General features: G+C 44.3%; 1 protein-coding gene across 3 annotated transcripts in view; it reads left to right on the plus strand.

Annotated features, from left to right (window-relative positions):
- LOC108440494 (rho GTPase-activating protein 6-like) overlaps positions 1–12,777 on the plus strand; it is a 67,222-nt gene that overhangs the window by 34,568 nt on the left and 19,877 nt on the right. For all 3 annotated transcript variants that reach the window (XM_037539117.1, XM_037539118.1, XM_017719377.2), the window contains exons 2-3: positions 6,991–7,150; positions 9,620–9,688. In XM_037539117.1, the coding sequence (XP_037395014.1) occupies positions 6,991–7,150; positions 9,620–9,688 (229 nt within the window). The remainder of the gene's footprint in view (positions 1–6,990; positions 7,151–9,619; positions 9,689–12,777) is intronic.

A 12,777-nucleotide genomic window follows, 5' to 3' on the forward strand; every position in this document is an offset into this window, starting at 1 on the left:
TACAGTGTCGTTATAATAAATATATAAATATATAAATAGGCTATTGATGTGTAACTACAGTTATTAGAGACACTTAATATAAAGTTGGACCTGGTTTTCTGTTACTTGCTTCTTTAACTTGCGTTAATTAATTGTGCAAAAGGTCATGTGATCGGACCCCCAAGCAGGATCCACCGCAGGTTCAGTGGCGACCCTGTTGGCAGCAGTCCACCAGACTCAGGGCAATGTAAATGAAGCCAGAGGTTTCTCCCAGATGGTATGAGGTTCTAATGGACACTTTCTGGACGCTTGTCCACTCCTGAAGTGGTGATTTATGATGGAGGTGGAAATTTTCTGCTCACGCCCAGAACGAGGCGCTTCCTGTTTCTTTGTGTTAATCAGGATCTTTGGCCTGGAGAGCAGGAGGGCTATTTTAAGGTCCTACAGCACCAGCCCAAACTGACGTCCACGTCTCCAGACCTTTTCCATCCACAGCGATAAAGGACGAGCGTGATTTACCGTTCTAACATACAGCAAGAGAACGTGTGAAGATAAAAACACCAGCGCATTTCGTCATCTTCACCCAACACCCATCGGCTTTGTACCCTCTTAAAAGAAAGGTGCTACAGTTGATTCCAAGGAAGAACCACTGAAGAACCACATTTGGAAAAAGATTTGTGAAGAACCTTTCAACGTGAAGGTCCTGTACCAATTTCAGGGCTCTTCCTAGAACCTTTACGTTATGAGGAAGTTCTTAAAACTCCAGAAAGATTCTTCTCACGTCTCATTGACAAAAATGGTTCTCCAAAGAACCATCCGTATTTAGGGAGCCAAAAGCAGTCCTTTTATGAACTGCTTTGGGTTCTTTCTATAACTTTTATAAGAACCAAAGGTGCTTATGTTATGGCACTGTGCAAAGAACCAATTTTGGTTACTCCTAGAACCTTTATAGCATGTGGAGGTTCGTTACATTTCAAAAAGGTGCTTCACATCTCATTTATAAAAATGGTTCTCCAAAGAACCAACCATTGAAGGTATTTTTAGGGAAGCTTTCCACTAGGGGGAGGTTCTTTAAACTTTAACAAAGTTCTCCGATGAACCATCTGTTCTTAGCAAGCCAAAAGCAGCACTTTTATTTTCCTAGAACCTTTAGATTATGGTACTGTTCTTCACCCTCATACATCTTATACATCTCAAACAAAGATTCTCCAGAAAATCTTCCATTCAGAGGTTTTTAAAGAACCAAATGAGGTTCTTTCATCCAATTGGGCAAAAATCCCTTTTTGGTGCCTTTATTTTTACTGTATGAGTGACGTCGTGTGGTCTGACCTTGTAGATCGGCCTCTGTGGCCGAACGCCGGGAGGAACGTGAAGTCGAAGGTACACAGTTGCTCATGGCTTTCTTCGTGCTGCACTGTCAGGAAAGCTATAGTTAGGAACTTGTTCTGAGGTGTTGTGGCATCTAACCCTGAGGAATGACCTCAGGTAGCCCTCGCTGTGGACGATGAAGATGCTAAACACAACGAACGTCATAGACATAAACAGTCTGGAGGTGGAAAGAAGTTCAACCACCGTTTTTTTTCTTTGAAGATTTAAAATGGACAGTTTTCAGTTCGTCTCAAATGCAGTGATTCAGCCACGCCACGTTTGCTGTCTAAGTGGTTGGTTAGTGTAGTGTGTAACACCTCTGCCTTCTTTGCTGGAGACTGGGGTTCAATGCCCCACCTGGGTAACCACCCTACACTATACCAATAAGAGTCCTTGGGCAAGACTCCCAGCACTGCCTTCACCTAGCTGAGTAAAATGATCAAACTGTAAGTCGCTCTGGATAAGAGCCTCTGCCAAATGTAAGTTAGCCCCTTATCTAATAGGCACAGATAGTCCATGTGATGAGATGTGATGCGATAACGTGCCGTTGTGATGTAAATGAACGGTAGTTTTTGTTATGAGTGAAATCAAAACAGTAGCTTGTGCTCATAGGGGTCTGTTGGCTTCGCTAGCATTGAAAACATGAGGGATCCTTGAAGGACAGCAACAAGTTCTGGGTGATTAATGACGGCAGTGATGAATGATAATTATTATCAAATGGTTTTTCTATATTGGAAACTTCTGATCCTCAGGCCAGTATTAGCGCGAGAGGCTGGGATCAGTGTAAGTTCTCTAGCTGGGGAGGGAGTCTAGCTGTTCACTCACGACAGCACAAACTAGCAGGACAGTTAGCAGAGATGGTTAGTGGTGGCTGTTTTCAGTTAGCAGAGTTAAATCACATTCGTCTGTTAGCAGACTTAAGTAGCATTAGTTAAGTTAAGTAGTGTTAGCTTTTATCGGTTTGCTGAGTCGTCTAGCATTAGCTACTTTCGTTTAACTGATTTATTCAGCACAGTTAGATGCATTAGCTGATTCCTGTAAATGTTGGATAAATATATTATTTAATATTGTGATGTTGGCATATAAAAAATATATTTATAAATATTTATAAATGCTGTTTTATTGGATGTGCAGCAGAGTAGATCTGAGATTCTCAGCGTTTCTGGTTAGAAACAATATAGAGCCGGCTATTTACGCAATTATGATTGATAAGTGCAGCTTTTTGGTCATTTTGAGCTTTAATACTCAAATTTCTATTATGTTTCCTAATGACATCGCCTGGAGGTAGCATGTACAAGGACAAAGGCAAAAGCTGAGTGATACGGGCTCAGTGATACGGGCTCAGTGATACGGGCTCAGTGATACAGGCTCAGTGATACGCGCTCAGTGATATCTAGCGACAAAGCACAACAATGTACCCTGTTATAAGTTAAGTGATACTTTTTTGATCCCACAAACGGGAAATTCCACCTCCGCATTTAACCCATCCATGAAGTGAAACACCACACACACACACTAGAGAACACACACACTAGGGGGCAGTGAGCACACTTGCCCGGAGCGGTGGGCAGCCTTATCCACGGCGCCCGGGGAGCAGTTGGGGGTTAGGTGTCTTGCTCAAGGACACCTCAGTCATGGACTGTCGGCTCTGGGGATCGAACCGGCGACCTTCCGGTCTCAGGGCCAGTTCCCTAACCTCCAGCACACAACTGCCCCACAACTGCCCCCAATGCTCCAGTTTAGAATATTTCATAATCTCATTTTTGCCTTGCCTTATTTTGGCCTGATGGTCATCAGTGGTTCAATCCGCCCTTCATGCTTTTGCATCAGTGCAGTCTGAGGGCAGGAAAACAGCGCTACTGTTATTAGTGGTGTTTTATGCTCCATCGGGTAGAAACAAACCAGAAGCTGGTGTGGCTGAGTTTCCGTGTTTGTTGTTGTTTAAAGTAATTTATTGCAGTGATGTTGGGAGATGTTTGCTTTCTGCCCAGACTCGCCCGAGTTCTTAGCTTTTTGCTATTTTGAGGTGCGGGGGAGAGCGAACTGTCACTGCTGGTTCTTCAGGCTGGACTCCACTGACCGTATAGCTGCACTCTGTAGTTCTACAGTTACAGACTGTAGTCCATCTGTTTCTCTGATACTCTGTTACCCTGTTCTTCAGTGGTCAGGACCCCCATGGACCCTCACAGAGCAGGTACTGTTTGGGTGGTGGATCATTCTCAGCACTGCAGTAACACTGACATGGTGGTGGTGTGTTAGTGTTGTGCTGGTACGAGTGGATCAGACACAGCAGTGCTGCTGGAGTTTTTAAACACTGTGTCCACTCACTGTCCACTCTATTAGACACTCCTACCTTGTCGGTGGACCTTGTAGATGTAAAGTCAGAGAGGACAGCTCATCTGCTGCTGCACAGTTTGTGCTGGTCATCCTCTAGTCCTTCAGGTCACAGGACGCTGTCAGCTGGATATTTGTGGTTGGTGGACTATTCTCAGTCCAGCAGCGACACTGATGTTTAAAACTCCAGCAGCATTGCTGTGTCTGATCCACTCGCACCAGCACAACACACACTAACACACCACCACCACGTCAGTGTATATAGAGGATTTCTTTCCTGTTGCTTTGTGTGTAAATTTCATGGTGAATGGACCAAAAGAAACAGCCCCAAAATGGCTTGGAAAGACGTCTGGTTCCATTGACTTACATTAGAAGTGAGGTGTGTTTTTTCCTTTTCCTGTAAAGTTTCCATTCTGGAGGTCCGAGGTTTTGCTCTGACAGTAGCGAAATACTCTTCAGACGCTGTGACGTGTTTTGGGAGTGTCCTGAGACTAATGGCTTCTGGCCAAGTGCTGCTGCTGTGACATGCCTCAGTATTAGTGCAGAATTGTCTACTGGGCCTTAACGACTGCAATCCAGTGCTTTCTGGACAGTTTTCATCTGCCCAGTGAACAGAAGCGCTTCAGCCAGGACCAGGTTCTGTAGCCGGTGGGATTGCGCTGAATAACGCAGCGATGTTACATCAATTTCCTGCTGTTTTGCTAAAGTCTTTTACCTTCAGCAGTAAATAAATCATAAAGTGCTGTGTCAGTGTCACGATTGGTCCTCCCGGTCCTGTCCATGTGTTCGTGTTTTGTTTTGGTCTAGTCCACGTGTTTTCTTTGTTTTGGTTTCCTAGTCCGGCCCCTTGTTTTGTGACTCCGCCCCTGATTGTCGCCACCTGTTTTCCGCCTGTCCCTCGTTATCCCTGTGTTGTATGAGCCCCGTGTTTGCCCTTAGTTTTCGCTGGTCTTCGTCCTGTTTGATGTTTGATGTGCTGTTTGTGTGTACTGTGTGCAGTTTGACGTTTTGGCATTGTTTGGATTCCGTGTTTCTGTTCGTCATGTCTGACTATCATTCTGTCCGTGTTGGCTATTTGAACCTGGACCGTCTTGACCATGACCCTGGATTTGCCAATAATAAAAGTCGCTTATCTCTGCACGTGCATCCGCCTCCTCGCTCCGCGCCGATACAGTCAGCATCTTTGCTGCATTGCTAATGTCTTTTAAAATATCAGACTTCTTTGGCTGTTCACTGTTCACGTTTCGCACCTGCTGATGTTTTGGGGATCTGTGGTCACACTGTTCAGATTCTTGGGCTGCTAGAAACAACTACTATGTGCTTCCACTCACTGGCCACTTTATTAGAAACGCCTACCTTGTGCTTCTGCTCACTGGCCACTTTATTAGAAACACCTACCTTGTGCTTCTGCTCACTGGCCACTTTATTAGAAACACCCACCTTGTGCTTCCACTCACTGGCCACTTTATTAGAAACACCTACCTTATGTTTGTGCTTACTGGCCACTTAGAAACACCTTATTAGCTCCACTGTATAGATGTACAGTTACAGACTGTAGATCTGTTGATGTGCATTTTATCAGCCCCCCTCTAACCCCCTTTTCATTGGTCAGTTTCTGACCACAAGACCACTGTCGATCAGATATTATTTGGGTGATGTCTTCTGGACTGCTAGGTCATGATGAAGTGATGTAGTCAGTAAGCCAATCTAACCTCTTTAAAAGCCACAATAGGGGCATCTTCTCTAGTGTTGTGTAAACATTAGCCGTTAACAGCTTAACCGGGGTCATTATTTCAACTTCCTTTTCTGCCCTATAGACGGTGAAAATTATGAAAACACATAAAAGACACTTTACAGTCCAGCGGACCACTAAATACCTGAGGTCACTTGATTAGTGCCGTTAGCTCCGGGCCAGCAGACAGCGACTGGCTAGCCCCGCTAAAGCCCCATAATGAGTGTGTGTGAGCCTGTGTGAAACGTCAGGTTCCACTCTAACAGCAGATCAAAGAGAACCTAATCCGGCGCAGAGCTGCACTCTGGATCAGGAAGCAGCTCACCTTCTGGAAGGTTCTCCTTGATTATAACATGAAGTAACCTGGCGGTGCTGTCTACTGATTTGGGTTTTAATTAGAAGAGTTTAGCTTATTATTTTAAGTTAAGTAACAGGTCAGTCAGGACTGGACAGTGTGGTCAGCTACCAGGAGAACGAGAACCGCAATGCTTCTGTGTTCCTAACCCAGTGAAATGGCTGAGTGACATTTAGCTGCAGCTTGGGTGGCGGTTAACTAACTAGCGAGGGAGACATCGACAAAGTGTTGGTGAAGAAATTCCCTTTAATAGTAGGAAAATGTTTGCTGGTGCAAATATATTATTTCAGAAAAGGTGCTGTAGTTACATAATTATGCATAAAATTGTTTAACTTAAATCACTCTTTTAGTGTGTAGCTAACGTAGGTAGTGCAGGTGGGGGCACAGGGGGTCATCCCAGTATTCCCAGGGTCCTATGTTGCCACTCACGACTCAATGTTTCAAACTTCATGTGGCCTTCAGATCAGCTCAAGAACAGCGTAGAGAGCTTCATGGAATGGGTTTCCATGGCCGAGCAGCTGCATCCAAGCCTTACATCACCAAGCGCAATGCAAAGCGTGGAATGCAGTGGTGTAAAGCGCCGCCACTGGACTCTAGAGCAGTGGAGACGTGTTCTCTGGAGTGACCAATCACACTTCTCCGTCTGGGTTTGGTGGTTGCCAGGAGATGGTACTTGTCTGACTGCATTGTGCCGAGTGTAAAGTTTGGTGGAGGGGGGATCATGGTGTGGGGGTGTTTTTCAGGAGTTGGGCTCGGCCCCTTAGTTCCAGTGAAAGGAACTCTTAAAGCTTCAGCACCAAGAGATTTTGGACAATTTCATGCTCCCAACTTTGTGGGAACAGTTTGGTGTGGAAGAACTTGACTGGCCTGTGCCTAGTCCTGAAAGAACTTCTGGAAGAACGGTCAAAAATTCCCATAAACACTCCTAACCCTTGTGGAAAGCCTTCCCAGAAGAGTTGAAGCTGTTATAGCTGCAAAGGGTGGGCCGACATCATATTAAACCCTATGGATTAAGAATGGGATCTCACTCAAGTTCATATGCGTGTGAAGCCAGATGACTGAATACTTTTGGCAATACAGTGTATTTTCACTTCAGGACTATATTTACCATATATTAGTGTGTGTGCATGTATGCTAGTTGGTGTCCCCAAACATTTGAAGTTTGATTGTGTGATCATTTTCTGTGTGTGTATGTGTGTGTGTGTGTGTGTGTGTGTGTTAGGGTGATTTTGCGTGGAGGAGCGTCTGCGGCCGCTGTTTTCAGCTGAAGGCTGTTCCTCTGCAGAGCCTGTCGGAGCTGGAGAGAGTCCGTCTGCAGGAAGTGGCCTTTATCCGCCTGCTGCAGGACTACAACCTGAGCTGCCACATCACCATCCCGAAAGGTAATTATTAATCATTAATCATTAAAGGGCCCATATCACACATTTCTCTCACGTGTCGCTGATTGTTTCATGTCCCAAAAACGGCCATAATCATAATAATCATGATCGTTTTCCAACCTCTCTTCATCCCTTCCAGTTAAACAGGCTGCTTTGTTGCCGTGCATTTAGGACTGATGCATGTAAATTAGCTCTGCTCAGATTGGCTGTAGGCTGACTAGGCGGATGTGAACGACTGACTTGCTTGTGAACGACTGAGCCTTTCAGGGACGCTCCCTTTATACCCAATCATGACCCTCACCTGTTTCCAGTTAACCTGTTCACCTGTGGAATGTTCCAAACAGGTGTTTTTACAGCATTCTGCAACTTTCCCAGTCTTTTGTTGCCCCTGTCCCAACTTCTTTGGAACATGTTGCAGGCATCAAATTCAAAATGAGTGAATATTTGCAAAAAACAACGAAGTTTATCCGTTTGAACATTAAATATCTCGTCTTTGTAGTGTGTTCAACTGAATATGGGCTGAAAAGGATTTGCAGATCAGCGTATTCTGTTTTTATTTATGTTTTACACAACGTCCCAACTTCACTGGAATTCATTGGTTGTAAATGTGTTGGGTTTTTATGACATCACAAGAAGTGTTAAACTTCTTATATATTCGAACTACATGTGAAACTCATTGCAGTCCATGCTGAAATACATTCCCAACACTATAATGTGTCTCAAAGTAATAATGAGACCACCGATAGTAAATCTCCACAATCCTGTCTGACGCTCTTCACTGTCTGATTCCTTTAGAAATGAGTTTATCAGCTCCATCTGAACGTGGAGGAACATCTCCAGAATCCTGTCTGACGCTCTTCACTGTCTGATTCCTTTAGAAATGAGTTTATCAGCTCCATCTGAACGTGGAGGAACATCTCCAGAATCCTGTCTGATGCTCTTCACTGTCTGATTCCTTTAGAAATGAGTTTATCAGCTCCATCTGAACGTGGAGGAACATCTCCAGAATCCTGTCTGATGCTCTTCACTGTCTGATTCCTTTAGAAATGAGTTTATCAGCTCCATCTGAAAGTGGAGGAACATCTCCAGAATCCTGTCTGACGCTCTTCACTGTCTGATTCCTTTAGAAATGAGTTTATCAGCTCCATCTGAACGTGGAGGAACATCTCCAGAATCCTGTCTGATGCTCTTCACTGTCTGATTCCTTTAGAAATGAGTTTATCAGCTGTGAAGTACATTGGGTGTGAGAGTCTGACTGCAGACGTCCATCGTTAATGTAGTCTTTATTATAAACAAATACGTTTCTATATATTTAACAAATATATGTTTTGACCCGCGATAATGATTACGTGATACATTATCGGCATTCTAATGAAACTTTAAAAGGTTGAGATGTTTGCAGCTGTTGTGGGTGAGTTTCAGGTGAGTTGCAGGAAACTTTGTGTTATGCAACTCAAGTGAAATTTAGTTTCATGTGAGTTTCGAGCAACTAAAGTTGCGTCAAAGTTTCATGATAAACAGCCACGTTAATCCTCTTCAAACCGCACAGAAAGAGCAGGAACAGGTTTGGCACCGTGTTCTGCAGCGCAAGTACAGAGTGCAGGCAATATGTGTCTGTACACGCTTCCAGCATAACATCATGCTCTTTCAGCAACAGCGCTTCTGAGCAGGAGCCACACGCAGCAGCCAGCATTCCCACTACGGAAACTTCAGATTCTGCTGGATTACTGATAAAAGGGGAACTGTACTGTGGAAAATCTGCATCAGTTTAGCCCCGCCCATTCAGCCTACAGCGGTTTAGCCCTGCCCGTTCAGCCTACAGCGGTTTAGCCCCGCCCGTTCAGCCTACAGCTGTTTAGCCCCGCCCATTCAGCCTACAGCGGTTTAGCCCCGCCCGTTCAGCCTACAGCGGTTTAGCCCCGCCCGTTCAGCCTACAGCTGTTTAGCCCCGCCCGTTCAGCCTACAGCTGTTTAGCCACGCCCGTTCAGCCTACAGCGGTTTAGCCCCGCCCGTTCAGCCTACAGCCGTTTAGCCCCACCCGTTCAGCCTACAGCGGTTTAGCCCCGCCCGTTCAGCCTACAGCTGTTTAGCCCCACCCTTTCAGCCTACAGCTGTTTAGTCCCACCCATTCATGCTGAAGAAGAGAGTTTTGGCCTAAACTGCCCAGAGAAGGCACAATACAGGGCAGCCAGTCAGAACAGAGCTCATTTACATGTACCCGTCAAAACAGATTTTTTTTCTTGTAATTCTAAGCAACAAAGAGAGACTGGAAAATAGTTCTATAAAAATCAATTACAGCTAAATAAATAAATCTGTTATAAAACATTAATACAGGATAAGAGCCCTTTAATATCTTAATGAAATGATCTGCACAACATATGGAACTTGTTAGTCCAGCCTTTGGTCTCGTTCTCATGAGGGAAACGTCTTAACAAGCTGCTAGTCTTGGTTTACACACTGTTTTCTTTCAGATGGGCAGAAAAGGAAGAAGTCACTGAGGAAGAAGTTGGATTATCTGGGAAAAGAAAAGAAGGATAAAGGTATTTATTGCTCACTAAAGGCTGAAACTCAGGACTTTCAGGCTAGTCTACATTTAACGGTACTGCAGAATTGTGCGTCTGTTTGTTCAAGCGTTCCTAATTTTATTTGGAAATACTTGCCTTGACCAATCGCAGAGGTCATCCAGTGTGTAAGCAGCACAGATGCTTCTAATCTGGAAACCTGGAATTGTTCTGGCACATGATATTAACATATTTTAATATATACACCACTTTTCATTTTAGTTGCCAAATCTCAAAGCACTTTATGCAAGAATAAGTAAACACTGGAAATATACAAGCTCTAAATGAAAATGATAGCACAATCACGAACAGGAGAAAATGAGCCGCAGGACTTTTAGGCATGTTTTTATTTAAACAAATATGCTTTCAATATTCATTTGAATTAATCAGGCTTGCATTCCTAGTATTTTTTGGAGTGCTGTCCTAGAGTTTAGGAGCGACTGAACTGTAAGAGACTCTCGCAGTTTGAGGTAAGACCCCTCAGCTGAGCCGGAGCTCGGCCACCAAGATCTTTAAATGGAGAATCCCACCAAAATCCCCAACACTGAGGTGTAATCAGAGGTTCAGAGGGTTTGGTGTGAAACGGTTCAGACGTCTTTACAGTGGTGGTGATGGGAACCAGGCGTCGCCATGACTACAACACAGATATAGACACTTTATTTACCATCCAGAACCACCAGAGAACCTACACGAGTCTTCTGAGTTCATATGGAATGTTGATGATGGAAAACAGTGGAAAATCTGGAATAATCAGTTTTCTTTGGGGACTATTTTGCCATCTTGCATGTGTCCCTTGCGGAGCCCCTGAAGGGACATTGTGTATTTTTTTTGGTAAACATCCGTTGTGCACCAGATCAGGTGAGCATCCAGTACTATCAAGTAAACATCAAAAAGTATGTGGTGAGCACCCGATACTATCAGGTGAGCACCAGATACTATGTAGTGTGTGTGTGTATATATATATATATATATATATATATATATATATATATATATATATTTTTTTTTTTTTTTTTTTTTTTTTTTTTTTTCTCATCACATAGTATCAGGTGCTCACTTGATAGTATTGGGTGCTCACCTGATAGTATCTGGTACACACACTATCATAAAACAGTGTCTCAGTCATCAGGCAGTGAATTCAGAACCAGTTCATGTAGGAACTTTCTGTAGGAGCTTTTAGAGGGGGACGTCTGGTTCCCATCACTACCACTGGGAACGGTTCTGACTCTGTAAGTTTATCTAGAACAGAGTTTCACACCAAACCGCTCAGAACCGACTCTGTTTGCATCTTACTCAGAAATTTAGAAACAGTGTAATTCCCTTTTAGGTTCTTGTAGTCAGTGCAGACGTTGACTGGAAGCCAGTGTAAAGTGAATCAGACCAGCTGAGACTCTTTTCTGTGTTCTGTGTTCTGAACTAGTTGATCAGGAGAAAAAGTGCCACATCTCATGGAAATATTCGCCCCTATCGGGTGTTCAGCCGGTGTTTTGTAAACAGCAGATCGTACTGTAAGCTGCAATATGTCGAATTAAAAACTGCAAGGTGACACTTTTTCCGTGTTGCTGTATCTGCAGAAATTCGAGAGAGTTTAGGGGTGAAGTGCTTCACTTCTGTGTGATTTGGCAGAACAGACACACACTAGAGCTAAAGAGGGTTTAAACTGAATAACTCACTGAGACGCGTGGAGATCGGTCAGAATCAGACCATCACCTTTACTGTATTAGACAGCTAAAGAGATAAATACACATACAAACGCAGGGGCTGCGTCCAGGAATCGATCTTCAGATTGAAGGACGATGTGCTGTACATGGTTCTATACAACTATTGAGACAGTAGAAAGAAATACAGCATGGAGACAGTAGAGAGAGCGAGAGAGAGTGAGTGAGAGAGAGAGAGAGAGAGAGAGCAGGGGGAGAGACAGTACACAGAAAGAGCAGAGAGAGAGACAATAGAGAGAGAGACAGTAGAGAACAAAGAGAAAGAGCAGAGAGAGAGACAATAGAGAGAGAGAGACAGTAGAGAGAGAAAGAGCAGAGAGAGAAAGAGCAGAGGGAGAAAGAGCAGAGGGAGAGAGAGCAGAGGGAGAGACAGTACACAGAAAGAGCAGAGAGAGACAATAGAGAGAGAGACAGTAGAGAACAAAGAGAAAGAGCAGAGAGAGAGACAATAGAGAGAGAGAGATAGTAGAGAGAGAAAGTGCAGAGAGAGACAGTAGAGAGAGAAAGTGCAGAGAGAGAGAGAGTAGAGAGAGACAGTAGAGAGAGACAGTAGAGAGAGAAAGTGCAGAGAGAGAGAGAGTAGAGAGAGACAGTAGAGACAGAAAGTGCAGAGGGAGACAGTAGAGAGAGAGAGAGAGAGAGACAGTAGAGAGAGACAGTAGAGAGAGAGAGTAGAGAGAGACAGTAGAGAGAGACAGTAGAGAGAGAGAGTAGAGAGAGACAGTAGAGAGAGACAGTAGAGAGAGAGAGTAGAGAGAGACAGTAGAGAGAGACAGTAGAGAGAGACAGTAGAGAGAGAGAGTAGAGAGAGACAGTAGAGAGAGACAGTAGAGAGAGAGAGTAGAGAGAGACAGTAGAGAGAGAGAGTAGAGAGAGACAGTAGAGAGAGACAGTAGAGAGAGAAAGTGCAGAGAGAGACAGTAGAGAGAGACAGTAGAGACAGAAAGTGCAGAGAGAGACAGTAGAGAGAGACAGTAGAGAGAGAGAGTAGAGAGAGACAGTAGAGAGAGACAGTAGAGAGAGACAGTGCAGAGAGACAGTAGAGAGAGAAAGTGCAGAGAGAGACAGTAGAGAGAGACAGTAGAGAGAGAAAGTGCAGAGAGAGACAGTAGAGAGAGAGACAGTAGAGAGAGACAGTAGAGAGAGAAAGTGCAGAGAGAGACAATAGAGAGAGACAGTAGAGAGAGAAAGTGCAGAGAGAGACAGTAGAGAGAGACAGTAGAGACAGAAAGTGCAGAGAGACAGTAGAGAGAGACAGTAGAGAGAGACAGTAGAGAGAGAAAGTGCAGAGAGAGACAGTAGAGAGAGACAGTAGAGAGAGACAGTAGAGACAGAAAGTGCAGAGAGAGA

Source organism: Pygocentrus nattereri, chromosome 6, assembly GCF_015220715.1.
Source record: "Pygocentrus nattereri isolate fPygNat1 chromosome 6, fPygNat1.pri, whole genome shotgun sequence".
Taxonomy (NCBI): domain Eukaryota; kingdom Metazoa; phylum Chordata; class Actinopteri; order Characiformes; family Serrasalmidae; genus Pygocentrus; species Pygocentrus nattereri.